Source organism: Syngnathus typhle, linkage group LG6 (assembly GCF_033458585.1).
Source record: "Syngnathus typhle isolate RoL2023-S1 ecotype Sweden linkage group LG6, RoL_Styp_1.0, whole genome shotgun sequence".
In the NCBI taxonomy this organism is placed as follows: domain Eukaryota; kingdom Metazoa; phylum Chordata; class Actinopteri; order Syngnathiformes; family Syngnathidae; genus Syngnathus; species Syngnathus typhle.
The window spans coordinates 10,626,912-10,641,125 of NC_083743.1; the positions used below are offsets into that span (position 1 = coordinate 10,626,912).

The window sequence follows — 14,214 nt, forward strand, 5'->3', positions numbered from 1 at the left end:
CTGGATTGAAATTGAAGCCAAAATTCCCACTTTTCTCATACCCAGATCACAAATCCACAACGGTGTTCCACAAGGCTGTGTGCTAAGACCAACATCATTCTTCAAAAGCAGGTTGCCATGAAGCAAAACAAATTTATTTTAACAGCGAATGGATTTTATATCAGGAAGAGGTGAGCTCCATGTAAAATGTATTTTAAAACAGCTGTTTTGAGACACAAAGACCAAACGCATCTACTTTGTAGTCATTACATTGCCTGCACAATCTGGTGAGATGCATTTAAAAAAAGTCTTTGCAAAAGCTGATTTGGTTGGAGTTGGTAGTGGCTTACACTAGGAATTCCCAAACACTCTACTGCCCCATTTCACTTGTTCCAAAGATAAATCTACAAACTACAAATAATGGGTGCCGTTTATTTGAACGTGAAATAAATGACTGAGCTCCATCAAGATTGGGAAACATTGGAACTAAACTGCATTTGTTTGCATACTACTGCCATCTACAGTTCAATTGAAATTAGAGAAGGGAATCACTCTCACGAGGATCGCGGGCGTACTGGAGCCCATCCCAGCAGTCTATGGGCAGTAGGCGGGGTACACCTGAACTAGTTGCCAGCCAATCGCAGGGCACACATAGACAAAGAGCAATTTTTCCAAAGCCCGTCACACAATATTAATGTAACTTAATCATGACTATACCCTAATTCAAGGATTCCAGGAAATGTATTAACTTACTACCACACATTTCCACATAAGGTCAGTGACATGCGCTGTGCGGTAAGGTTCAAGACTTTTTCCAGTACCACAGAGCCTCTGCGCCATTTCACTACCTTACTGTAAATATGACAACTAAAGAATATATTCCTTCAGTGCAAGCTGCCATTCAACCATCAAGTTCAGTTAAACCATTCAGGCCAGTCATTAGTAGAGGCACTTGTGGTTTTGGAGGTTCCTCCTGTAGGCGAAGCGCTTGCCGCAACGGTCACATATGAATTTCTTGTGGCCTGTGTGGACCTGCTGGTGGGCCTTGAGGCTGCTGCTCTGGTTGAAGCAGCGGCCACATACATCGCAGATGTATGGCTTCTCGCCTGTGTGGATGCGGCGGTGTCGTGTCAGGTTGCCCAGGTTGCCGAAGCGCTTGTTGCACATGTTGCAGGCGAACGGCTTCTCGCCCGTGTGCAACACCTGGAAAGCAGAGGGAAAAGGCGAAGATTAATTTTGACAAATTTAGTGTGCAGTGTTACTACGAAATACTGCAGTGTACCTTGTGCGTCTTGAGGCTGCTTTTCTGCGAAAAGGTGCGAAAGCAGATGTCGCAGGAGAAGGACTTGATTCCAATGTGTATTTTGTAGTGTATCTTCAAGTAGCTTGCTGACTTGAATGTCTTCCCGCAGATGCTGCAGCCGTGTTCACCTCCCGTCGAATGGTGGTGCTGCTGGTGCGGGCGCAACTCCGCTGCCGTGGTGAGCCGATGGCCGCACAGCATGCAGACGCATGGCAAGGCTTCAGCGTGCGTTTGTAGGTGGTCGCGCATTACCTCCACACAGTCCGCCACGCCGCCGCAAACCACGCACACCAGCGAGGAGGCGTCTGTGTGTGTCTCCAGGGTGCTCTTCTGGATGAAAGTCTTCCCGCAGCTTAAGCAGGCGAATGGCCGCTCCCCCGTGTGGATCCTGTGGTGGCTCTTGAGCGTGCTGGCCTGGTTGAAGCTCTTCCCGCACGTGTCACATCTGAAGGGCTTCTCGCCCGTGTGGATGAGCAGGTGGCGCCGCAGGCTGCCGAGGACCTTGAAGGCCTTCTTGCAATAGTGGCAGCGATGGACGCGGTCGCGGCGCACCACATGCAAGCGCTGATGCATCTTCAGGCCTTGCGCTTGGTAGAAGCTCTTGTCACACTGTGTGCACTTAAAAGGTCGCTCCTCATTGTGCATTCGAAGGTGGTCCAGCAGGATCTGCTTGAGTGTGAAACCCTGACCACACACATCACACGTGTGAGCACGCTCACCTGGAAAACAACAAGCAAATGTTATGTGTTGACTCCTTTATCACTATATTTGCAAACCAAACTTTATTGCTCAAGGGGCACATCTCATTATTGAAACAGACAGATAAACCAGATCTTTTGTAGATTAGGTGCAAATATGACTCTATAAAGTGATGGACTAATTATTTCCCTGGCCGATTATCGGGGCCAATAGTTGGCATTTTGCCCATCGAACCAAACTAAGAAACAAAAGAAAACAAAAATCTGTCTATGTAATGAAACCACACGTGTGTTGTTTTGGATTCCTCAAGTCAACATGTCTGTTTTTATTTTCACTTTAAATCCTCTTTTGGCCAAATTTGAAACTTTCTACATCAATTTGAACGTAATTTAAGATTTTTTTTAAGACCTGTTTCAGACCGGCTTGATCGGACGCAAGACTTCAGTAACATGCATGTAGCACCCAATAAGGTGAGAACTGACCCGTGTGCTGCCGCATGTGCACATTGAGGCTGCGCTGGAGGGCAAAAGTGCGTCCGCAGAGTGAACATGAGAAGTTCTTGAGCGCTGTGTGGCGGACTCTGTTGCTGAAGTTGCTGCCGCTCCGTTTGCTGGCCGGAACATCAGGTTTGGTCCCTTTTCTGTGGCTGGCGTCACTGACGTCTTCCGTCTCCTGCCCCGTAAAAACGGTCACAATCAATTACTCTATGGTTTATTCAACCGATTAATTGAATAATCTGATTAATTTGAATGTTTTTAGTGGGTAAATAATAAATGTGAAACCATTGTTGTTGTTTTTTTTTCCGTCAAGATCGAATACTTTTTAGCCTTACCAATGTCGTTTTAAGTTTGATACTTTCAGGGCACTTAAATTTGTTAACAAATCAGTTTTGAAGGCGCCATTGACTCATTGGAAAGCTGCTCGGCGAAAATGGGGCTTTTTGCATGGTAATCATCTCTTGCTGTGAATCCCTATTTCAAATTAATCATCCTGGTATTGGCCGTGAAATCTTTGTTTTTCTTCTTTGGCAGAGGCTTTTGTGTTGAATCCTCACTGGGCCTTTATCCATGGCAAATAAATTTTACAAACACATTTATTATACTCAGTTTGCTAGCTTGTGGATTTCATATTAACAACTTTACATGTCAAGTTATAGACAAAAGTAACAGAGAATCCAGTCCCTTTTCAAAATAAAATAATTTTCATTCTCACCTAATAAATAAACTGGAAACGTTTTTTCCCCCATTTGTGCGGGCCGGTACAAGGAAACCAGGTTCGCGGCCTGGAGGTTGTTGACCACGGATCCCGAGGTCATTTAACTGTTCTGCCTGTCGCAAATTGTTTGTTGCTAGCATACATAGGCGAACAAAGACAGATTATTTGTATTGAATAAATGTTTTTTCAGACCAATTAAGTTAAATTGGAAAATTTCCTGCAGCACAGCAAGATGGCAATGTCTATACTAACTGCTTAGATACTAATATGCTAAAGACAACTAAAATACAATAAATTGATTGATGTGATACTAGTAGTGCATCCTTACCTGATGGTCTGGCTCATCGTCATCAGGGTCTCCCTGCTGATTGGACCCACATGACTTCTGGTCAATAAAGCTGTCCTGCTTCAGCGCTGGTTGCATGCTGTCCTGTGAAAAAAAATAACAATAATAATGTTCACTTTTGATTCACACGGTCAAAGGGGAATTGATTTTGTGCATTACTATGTGTTCACTGACCCCCTGCTGAATTGCAGTTTAATGTTTGCATGCGTATCACAGATTTATTTATTTTTTTTGGTGGTGGAACATATCTGTAGCAGAAATTAAATGGTACTATCTTCACCGCTCTCCCTCAGAGCTTCATGAGGTAACCAAAATATGGAGCAGAGCGTACAGCTGCTGGCCGTGTGTTAAGGTTGGTTGGTCCTTACTGGTGGACCTTGGTTGGGGTCTGCGTCCCATTGTGCAAAATTCCTGTTCAAGTTTTAAAGGTGCTGTGATTCTTAAGATTAAGTGTTGCTGTTAACTTGAAAATGCTCTCAGATGTCAACAAGTCAACATGATCGAGGTGGTTTGGAGTACCTTGTCGGTTAGGTAAATGATGGCAGAGTTCTTGACATCCCCAGACATATCTGCAAATGCAAATCATGTCAATAAGTCAGTTAACAAGCCAGTGTTCATTGTTTGGCAGCCATTTTATTCCATTATTTTTATACTGTGTTATAGTCTGCTAGAAGAAAAGCATGGATGCTACTAACAAAAATGATTACAATATTGATGATGATCAAGAATTGAGGGTCACCTGAGCTATGCGTGTCTCCTTCGGACGTGCCGACTTGTCCATCTGCTTCCTGGACATGTACTTCCTCTTTCTCTACAGTGGCGTGAGCGCTTCTCAGCACCATATCCAGCGCTGTTTCCGCTACTTCCAGCTTTTTCTTCAGGTCCTCTAGCTGGGCTTCCCCTTGCATAACCTGCACAAAGGCCATGATTATATTCGAATATTCATAATCTGTGATTCACCTGTATTGTGCAGGTACCCTGAATGTCACTGCGTTGGCTTGTGTGACGTACTTGCAAGTGCAGCAGAGATGAACATTCATGGAATAGCTGGCAGATATTGTCGGCAGCCTCTTGAGCCAGAGACGTCATGAAGGTGTTGGCTTGATGGATTAACTGTTAGGAGACAATAAGTCAATTTAATACATGGTGGGCCCAAAAAAGGTATACACTTAAAAGAATATAAAAGTTTAATTTGATCACATTTGGGAGAGTTTCCCACCTTCATCCCTTTCCTCCAACTTACTGTACTTTTCTGACAACCTTTCTTTGTTTGTACCATTCATTTAAGGACATTTTAAGAATGTTGACCTAAATCTAGGAAATGCTAACTGCTTTATCACTTTATATAGACCCTTTTCAAATACAGAATAAGGTGGTTTAGGGCCTTTTTTTCCCTTTCTTTTATTTGTTTATTTCGGCAAGTACAAAACACCTATTACAATTTCATTTCACATTTTGCTTTATATGATTTTCAAATACAGTGTAAGATGGTTCAAGGCCTTTTAAATCAAAGTAAGGCTTTGACAGATCACTTTGATTAGCATTTTAGCAACCTTTGGACAAAAATATAATGATAAATACTATATAGTATCATCGATGATTATAACTAGGGTATAACATTTACATTATATCGTATAGTGACTTTTCTCCAACTGGTTATTGATGAAGATGGTGTGACATGTGTCCGACGTACTTGTAGACCTAGAAACATCTAGACCAGGGGTCCCCAAACTTTTTCCTGTGAGGGCCACATAACCTTTCCCTTCTCTGATGGCGGGCCGGTGGCAGTTTGTAACAGAAAAAGTGTGACGATCGTAGGGGAGCTTAAAAAATTATTGTTTTCCAGAAAGCCACACATAACCAAATAACGGTTATTTAATAACCCTTACCAGGTTCTTTACAGAAAAAAAGTCAGGAAACAAATAATAACACTATTAATGAAATAAATAATAACTAAACCCTCTCTGAGTTCTTCACAGAAAAAACAGGAAATAAATAATAACTAAATAACTCTCTCTGGGTTCTTCATAGAAAAAAAACCATGGAACATTAACTTTCTGTTGTGCCATGCACAATCTTAACAGATAAAAGTTCAGCTCAGTTGTCAGAGCAGAACCTCTCTGACACATATGAGCAGTCTCTTAAAGTTCTTGTGTTCCTTCCTTATAATCCTTTTGTAGGTTCCAGTAGGCTTGTAGACACTTTTTAGTTTTTAGTTTGATAGTGCGTCATAGTCTGGAGTAAAATTTGTTGTGGCAATTCTTAGGCGAGATCCGAGGTGTTGGTCCGTTTACCTCGATCTGTGACGGGTAGATGTTGACGTTCATGTGGCTGAACGTCACGTCGCGTACGTCGAGCCAAATTGGCAACTCTTTTAAACGCTCGGCACTGTGTTCACCCTGCTTTACTTGGGCGACATTTTAACGGAAGGATTCCAGGGGAAGGTTTGTGGGTGGCTTTTGCGCAAAACTGCATCTGAAAGCTCAGCGCGCAAATTACAAGAATGCTGTCGTCACAGCCCACGCTCTAAATTCGGGACTGATACAAATAGAGCGCGAGTGCGCCATGTCCGTACACGCACTTGTGAGTGTGCACCGAGCTTTCTGACACGGCTTCCGGTAGTAAATGCGCAGGCGAGCTTCCCCATCTACTGGGGAAACCCAGTCATTGCAGGCAAAATGAGCAAAAAAAAAAAAAAAAAAAGTTTAATAATACAATTTATTCAGGGTTGGCGGGCCGGATTAATCGGTCCCGCGGATCAATGACAATGACAATCCGTACTTGTCCCAACTCAAAACGGTGGCCGCATATGGTTCTTCCCAGGGGGTGGTTGATCGCTAAACACATAAACTCGTACATTAACACTCTTCCCGGGGGGTGGGTGATGTCTAAACACATAAACTCATACATTAAAACTCAGTTTAGGTTTGAAATGAGTTCTAATGAGTCTATTTGGCGGATGCTACGATGACTAGCGAGCTAGCTATTCTATTTCTATGATCACACAGGAAAAGGGGGCGGGAGGGAATCAAATAAATAAAGTACGATAATAAAATAAGTAATGAATTGTACGTTATCTGTCAATGCAACTGGAGTGTTGTCCTCGCTCAGCGACATTTCTTGCGTCGTTTTGCTTTCAAAGATCACTTTGCTCATTTCGATCACAGCCCTGTTCGCCATTTGCTCCAAAATGGATGTCGCTCGCACTTCAAAGTCCCCCATGTTGGGTCTTGAAGTGGACTAAAGACGAGATGCAGTACGGTCAACTTAGCAGAACAAGAAATAAGAACGTTAACTTCTATGTAAAAAGAAATGCGCTTATCTCACACCCGGAAATTACATTCTTCTCACTGGTTGTTTCAAAATACAAAGATGTGTTTATCTATTTGAAATGTTTCAGGAATGTTATCAAGTGTCCCAAATTAGGTAACTATGCATCCATCCATCCAGATACGATAAATATTTTTTCATTTGGCGTTTATACTATGAATTAAATCAATGTTATGTAGATTAGATTGAACAGTGTTCCCGGGGATTTGTGTCACTTTGGGTTTGCAGGTCACTCTTGATACGAATGTTTTTTCCGGTTGTGTTTCAAAATAAGAGTACTTTATTTATTTTTAAACCACGTTTTGCCAAAAAACTTCGAATTTCTGAAAAAATACTCCAAACCATATTTTGTTTCATGTTTTCCCCTCATTTTTTTGTAGTTTCAATACTGTGTTTGGGGGAATGTAAAACAGCCGCTAGTGTTTTTTTTAAATTGCTTTATTAAACCAACAGTAACAAAATATGTACAGTAAGCAAAAGAACATTTGCTGCAACATAGCCGGTCAGTGGCTTCCACGGACACCTTCACTGTACAGCAAATGCCGTATTCAGAAAATAGCTGGCCAGTAGTATATACTGTGCTCATAATTCAGTCGGGCAGACCTGCCATAAATGCATATGAACGAAGAATATAGAATGAGAGTAATGACACCATGTTTCTTTTTTTTTACCTGTTGTGGGGTCAGGCTGGACAACCCCCACGACAATAGAGGGACTACTGAGTGAATTGAGACAAGGTCGTTAATTATTCAGTGTACATTGTTGTTTTTTTAATTTGGTGATCTGCCATGAGATGATGTTTCTAATGTAAAATGCTGTATATTTGTGGACTCAATAAAAGTTGAGGAACATTGCTGTACACATCCGCATTGCCATTCAGCGCATTACTTCCATCTGATCCATCCGTTCTTTATAATGACCAGGAAATGAAGATACTGTAATATTTTTGGCCCATGCTGATACATTCAATTATCAGAATTACGTCTGAACCTATCCAGTATTGCCAGGAAGCATCGCAAAGCCTGAGCAATATTTAAGTTTCATAAATTGACCAAAACGTATTTTCCTTATGTGCAAGCAGCAATTCGCCCAGCGAGTTCAAGTTTAACCATTCAGGGAGTCGTCAGCATTAGGGACACTTGTGTTTCTTGAAACCCCTCTTATCACTGTAGCTTTTGCCACAGCTCTCACACATGAACCTCTTGAGGCCAGTGTGGACATGCTGGTGGGCTTTAAGGCTGTTACTCTGGTTGAAGCTGCGGCCGCACACGCTGCAGATGTACGGCTTCTCTCCTGTGTGGATGCGGCGGTGACGGATCAGGTTGGGATTGTGGTTAAAGCTTTTGCCACACACGTTGCAGACGTATTGCTTCTCGCCTGTGTACTCTCTCTGAAGAGGAAAAAAAAGTTCACATTCATCATTCGCTTATCCGAGGTGAGCAGCCTAAGCAGGAAATAGCAGAGGGCGTGGAGAACCCTGTCCTGTCTTCCCAGGGTCTATGTTATGCATATAACAGTGAAAAAAATGATTTTGATTGCACAGGACTTTTAAGACTAAGATATCGCTATCAATCTCTCACTTTTCGTTTTTACCTTCTCAACTGTGTGAATGCGCTGGTGGCGGATCAGCATGTTCAAGCTGCTGAAAAACTTGCCGCATACGTCGCAGCAGAACTGTTTGTCCTCATTGTGCACATCCTGGAGAAGAGAAATCAAATATGGTTTGCCTTGGACTTTAAATGAGATTTAAATGAGAAATTAACCCAAACATTGTTTTGCAGTACGTTCGGCAGCCTAACCAGTTGAAACTGTTGTGATTAAAGTTTAAAACAAACATCAAATGGCATATCTTTTAGCAACTTTTTTTTAAAAACTATTCTAAAGAAGTTTACCAGGTGCAACTTGAGGCTGCTTTGCAGAGTGAAACTGCGGTGGCAGATGTCACAAGAGAAGGGCTTGACTCCGCTGTGCAACTTGATGTGCGTCTTCAAGTACGTGCCTGACTTGAATCTCTTATTGCAGATGGGGCAGGCATGTGCACGACTGGCCATGTTGTGGTGCCGCTGGTGCGAACACAAGTCCGTCACAGAGGCCAGTAGATCACCGCACAGGGTGCAGATGCACGGCGCAACGTGCGCTTGCAGGTGGTTGTGCATCCCATCCTTACAAGCCACCACCACACCACAGGCCACGCACGCCACGGAGGCGGCGTTGGCGTGCGCCTTCAGGGTTCCCTTTTGGTTGAATGTCTTCCCGCACGTGTCGCATTTGAATGGCCGCTCCCCCGTGTGGGTCCTCTGGTGGTTTTTGAGCGTGTTGGCCTGGTTGAAGCTCTTCCCGCACATTTCGCAGCAGAAAGGCTTCTCACCCGAGTGGATGCGCAGGTGGCGTTGCAGATTGCAATGGAAACTGAAGATCTTGTTGCAGACTTGGCAGTGGTACTCGCCTTTGCGGCGGGGGGCATGCAAGCGTTTGTGCATCCTCAGGCCGTTTGCTCGGTAGAAACTCTTGGAGCACTGTGTGCACTTGAAGGGTCGCTCCTCATTATGCATTCGTTGGTGGTTCAGTAGGATCTGCTTGAGTGTGAAGCCCTTACCACACTTGTCGCATGTGTGAGAATACTTCGCTGGTGGGGGAAAAAAAAAAAAAAAAAAAACACAACAGGAAGTAGTCCCAAAGTTACACAAAACTACAGCAGTGGTCCCCAACATTTGTTTCATCTTGCAGACTGGCAATCAATCATAGACAGAAAGGTGGAGGGATGCTGACATAAATGTCTATTTTCTTTAGTATTAGCAACATACTCCAGATCCAGCAGTATATATTTTACTACAAAAGAAAATTCCTTATTTTCTAGAACATCAGGTTTCTGAAATCTTTTCTTTTCTTTGTTTGACCCACAAAATGCTTACGAATACAGATTTGACCATATGTTATAATTAATAGCGTTGAAAAAAAAAAAATCTTGAGAACTTTTTTTATGACTACCGTAATCTTCGGACTATAAATCGCGTTTTTTTTTCATAGTTTGGGTGGGGGGGCGACTTATACTCAGGAGCGACATATACATATTTATGGTTGGTTTTTTTTCATGGCTGGTGCGACTTATACTCCGGTGCGGCTTATAGTCTGAAAATTACGGTACTTATTTTCTAGGAGACAGCTTGATCAAACAAAAGACAAAACGCATACATAATGTAATACTGACCTGTGTGCTGCCCAATGTGCTTTCGCATGTGCACGTTGAGGCTGCGTTTGAGGGGGAAGCCGCATCCACACAGTGAGCACACAAAGTTCTTGGGCAGGTGACGCGCTGCCTGCTGTGCTCTTTGCTGCTTGACAGCTCCAACTCTGCTTTTGGCTTGGCCATTGTGGCTGGTGTTGAGGGCATCTTCTTCCGACTTCAGCCCACAGAAAGAAGGGTCATAATGATTAAAGGATGTTTAATTGAAAAGAAAAAAAAAAACCTCCTCAAATGAAGTCCTTGTTAAAGGCAGGGTAAAGCGCAACGTTGGCACTTATGTCATACTGTATTAAATAATGATGTCAGTGCTATAATTCCACCTTGAAAAAAACCTCAGAAGCCATTTCACAGTATATTTTGGAACAAAAGGACGTTATACTTACTTACTCTGCTTGACTTGACACATCAGCTTGACTACGTCACAAAAGAAAGAGATCAGAATTTCCCCCTTTGGAAATCATTGTAAAGACTATTGCTTAAAATGTACAAAAACAGGTATCTATTGTCACCAAAATTTACATGGACATCTCTACTTATGACGACTTGAACATATCACAAGGCTGATTTAAGAAAAATGAGCAATCTCTCTGCAGCTGAAGTGCCCTGTCATGTCTTTCTATTTCCTTTCACAAGTCAAAATATTGTGATCTCTTCCTTCTGTGACATCATCAACCAAGACATGGGGTGGGGGTGGTTGTATTGCGTGGCACTATTCCTCATTAAAAGTGGGTGTTGTAAGGGCATTCATTGTTTCATTATTTCTCCAAAATGAATGGGTGAAATAAAAAATGCCAACTTTTTTCATTTTCCTGATTTAAAAATACACATGAACTGGGATAGTTAGTGAATAATGAACCAGCTTAGTCTCCCTTTAATGACGAATACAAGTAAAAGAAATGAAATGATTGAACTGATACGAATCCCAACCTGATAGTAAAGATCATTGTGGTTGTCCATGTCTGCATTATTTTCCTGCTGGATGATGTAACACGACGTCTGGTCAACAATGGTGTCCTGTGTTAGTGCTGCAATCGCATGGTCCTAACAGACAACCATACAAGGTGGTTCATAACGTATAGAATACGCAGTAATTCTCACTTTTGAGCAATACTAAGAACTAATATTTTTACTAGTCTACAAAGCTTTGGGTGACATTTTTAAAACCTGTGTTATAAAGTAAGACTTAAACGCTTATGGTCATTTTATTTAAATGCAAGTCTTTTTGTGGACTGGAAGGTACAATGATTAAGCTGAGGTGTGGCTGTTCAAATGGAACTGCTCTGTAAACAGTAATTTAGCACTGATAACATGCAAGAGGTGTGGAGGGCCTGGAGTACCTCGAAAGTCAGGTCCTCGATGGATGGGCTTTCAATTTCAACGGACACAGCTGCGAACACAAATCATGTCAAGAAGTCTGTTACTGGCTTCGACATTTTGTAAAACTATATTGATGACCAACGGCTGGACACCTGAGCTCTGCGTCTCTCCTTCCATTGTGTCCACTGCTCCGACAACAACCAGGTCATGCAACTGCTCTTCCACTACCACGGCGCATGCATTTTGTAACACCGCACTCAGCGACGTCTCCGCCTCCTCTAGCTTCATGCTCAGGTCCTTCAGCTGCGCCTCACCCTGTGTCACCTGCACACAGGACAGGAGTCTTGTTCACATTCATTCTTATTATTCATATTCAAGATCAGTTTTTCACAAAATAGCTTCTGAGAAGGAATTACAAGTTCAGAGGGATTATGATGTCATGTGTGAATGCCATCTTTCCCAAACCTTTGAAACCACACCCCTGACATACTTGCAAGCGCAGCATTGCAGAACATTCTTGGAAAAGTTGGCAGATGTTGTCAACTGCTTCTTGAGCCAGCAATGTCATGAAAGTGTTGGCAAGATGGATCACCTGATGGGGGACAATAGATAATAAATAAATAAATCACACACACACACATATATACTATATATGTATTTAAATACATCCACACCAAACCTGTTTTAAATTACCAAATATGTGTTTAACTTTTGAAAGACCACTTTTGAAAACTCCATTTGTGACAAATGCTAAAATTTTACTTCTGGTATATTAAGACTGAAGAGAAAGCAACAGCAATGTGTGACGATTCTTATTATCTTACACAAATATAGTTACATAGTTACTCTTATATGCTGACACAACACACAGAGCTAAGTAATTTTCCATGACACATAATGCAGACAGAACATTCAGCAGATAACAGGTGTTTGACTTAGAAGGAAAAGTTTTCCCTTCCCTTCCTTGTTCTTGCTTGTGAACAGGATAAAACTTTCTGATTTGGAGTATAATGTGGTTGTTTTATCTGCTGAAATGCATTGTGTACTGACTGTCAATAAACAACCCAAGATCTTGCAAATAAAGAACCAACTTTTACTCCACATGTTTGTTTTCCTTGCTCAACGACGGACACAAAACGCAACACCGCCTGTCAGTATTTCCACCAGTTCTAACTTTGAATCAACTAGTGCTGCATTCGAGGAAGGTCGGAAGTCAAATTTATCCCACTTGAATTTTCCCAGTTCCGACCTCAAAGCGCTCAAGCAGAACGTCAACAACAAAGATGGCTGATTTCAATAGGTTGTTTGTTGCTCTCGTTGATCACACTTTCTGCGCCCCAGCGAATCTTCTGCACAATTTTCCAAAAGAAATGTCATATCTTCAAATCATTTCATTAATTTCACCAAATAATGCAGGTGACTAATGGCATATAATCACACAGTCAGTACAAACCATGCTGCATTATGTAAAGTTGTTTTGAATTACTACATTGATGCATACATTGATTTTGCCATTCACGGAATGCATCTCCACATGGTCGCCATTGTCAAGTGAGGTCACATTGTAGTAACTCCGTCATCACAACAGTACACTCCGGGTCTTTTTTTTTTTTTAAACTACTTTGAAACTCAGACCTCCCAGTTCAAAAGGGTGTGTGTTTGTGCACTTTTTCTCGTCGAGTTCAGCATTGATCGTTGAACTATAATTGATGGGCGGGGCTCCATCATCCTTGCAAGCAAAATTTCTATATATATATTTTTTTTAACTACAGCAGTAGAGGAAACGTCTTAAATTTAAGGCCATTTATTTTCTCTCAGCGTTTCAAAGTGTGCTTAATGGTGCAATCGGATTTTTTGCCAGTCGGAAGTACGTGTGACGCTATTAAAGTACGCGTTTGTAGTCGTTCTTGTAATGATTTTATTGTCTGTGCTCTTCCCTTTTGTTGTCAATAGAGATTGTTAAATTCATGTTCGTCATAATCTACGGATGTCATCATGTAATCCTACCAATTTGGTTGCATTATTGACATTTTAAAGACTTTTTGTAGTGATCACAACCGGATAACATGTGGTTGAGGTGCTCGTAGACCTAGTGTCTCGTGTTTGTCCCAACACATCCAAGGAATCAAACGTGGCTTTTTCACAACGGGTATTGATGCTTACTACTTACGTTAATAGATTCCAACTGTAAAATAAATTCTAAAGTTCCTAATCGTTGGACTCAGATGCTACAGTGGCTAGCTAACTAGCGTTTGTATTTCTATGATCGCGTAGGCGCAAAATCACATGAAATCCTAAAATGTACCTTATCTTGATATGAAACTTGAACGATGTCATTGTCACTCCAAAAATATTCGTCCGTCTTGTCCGTGGAAAGGACAACTTTGGACATTTCTATCACAGCGTTGTTCGCCATATCCTCCAAAATGGCAGTGGTTCGCGCTGCAAAGTCCTCCATTAGACACTGTCTTCAAGCGCACTAGAAACGACGTGCAAGAAAGAAAGAAAAAAAGACTACTTCAACACGATAAACTAAAGTACATGACTCGACCAACCATGTTAATTTGGCCCTAAGGAACGCGCTTTACTTGTATACGGAAGTGACGTTTTCGTCATGTTTCAAAACAAGAGTGTTTCGTTTTAATTTTGATACACATTTTGGCAAATAAAGAAATCACTTTCATGCATGGACCCTCCCTACTAACAACAAATCCACTCCATTTGATGAGTGATTAAAAGCGATTCATGGGGATTTCAGTACTTCCCAAATGCGTTTCAAAA

The 14,214-nt window shown here is 41.9% G+C and overlaps 2 protein-coding genes and 1 long non-coding RNA gene across 4 annotated transcripts in view; 1 reads left to right on the forward strand and 2 right to left on the reverse strand.

Moving 5' to 3' along the window:
- LOC133155683 (uncharacterized) overlaps positions 1-2,655 on the forward strand; it is a 7,601-nt gene extending 4,946 nt beyond the window's left edge. The window contains exons 2-3 of the long non-coding RNA XR_009714713.1: positions 46-170; positions 1,392-2,655. This is a non-coding gene — a long non-coding RNA (uncharacterized LOC133155683). The remainder of the gene's footprint in view (positions 1-45; positions 171-1,391) is intronic.
- On the reverse strand, positions 113-7,070 carry LOC133155679 (oocyte zinc finger protein XlCOF6-like). Of its 2 annotated transcripts, none has more exons than XM_061281182.1 (8): positions 6,615-7,070; positions 4,554-4,655; positions 4,282-4,453; positions 4,062-4,111; positions 3,525-3,626; positions 2,464-2,653; positions 1,262-2,001; positions 113-1,182 (listed from the first exon to the last, which is right to left on the reverse strand). In XM_061281182.1, the coding sequence occupies exons 1-8, from the start codon at positions 6,762-6,764 to the stop codon at positions 919-921; spliced, it is 1,770 nt and encodes a 589-aa protein (XP_061137166.1). In that variant the 5' UTR covers positions 6,765-7,070; the 3' UTR covers positions 113-918. The 2 variants fall into 2 exon arrangements, with proteins under 2 accessions (XP_061137166.1, XP_061137167.1); XM_061281183.1 differs by lacking the exon at positions 6,615-7,070 and adding an exon at positions 5,837-6,257.
- Positions 7,071-7,286: 216 nt separating this feature from the next.
- Positions 7,287-14,185, reverse strand: LOC133155678 (gastrula zinc finger protein XlCGF57.1-like). Its single transcript, XM_061281181.1, has 9 exons — positions 13,739-14,185; positions 11,924-12,025; positions 11,586-11,757; positions 11,454-11,503; positions 11,044-11,157; positions 10,081-10,273; positions 8,765-9,498; positions 8,466-8,570; positions 7,287-8,262 (listed from the first exon to the last, which is right to left on the reverse strand). Exons 1-9 carry the CDS (start codon positions 13,889-13,891, stop codon positions 8,002-8,004), a joined length of 1,884 nt encoding a protein of 627 aa, XP_061137165.1. The 5' UTR covers positions 13,892-14,185; the 3' UTR covers positions 7,287-8,001.
- Between the last annotated feature and the right edge of the window lie 29 nt (positions 14,186-14,214).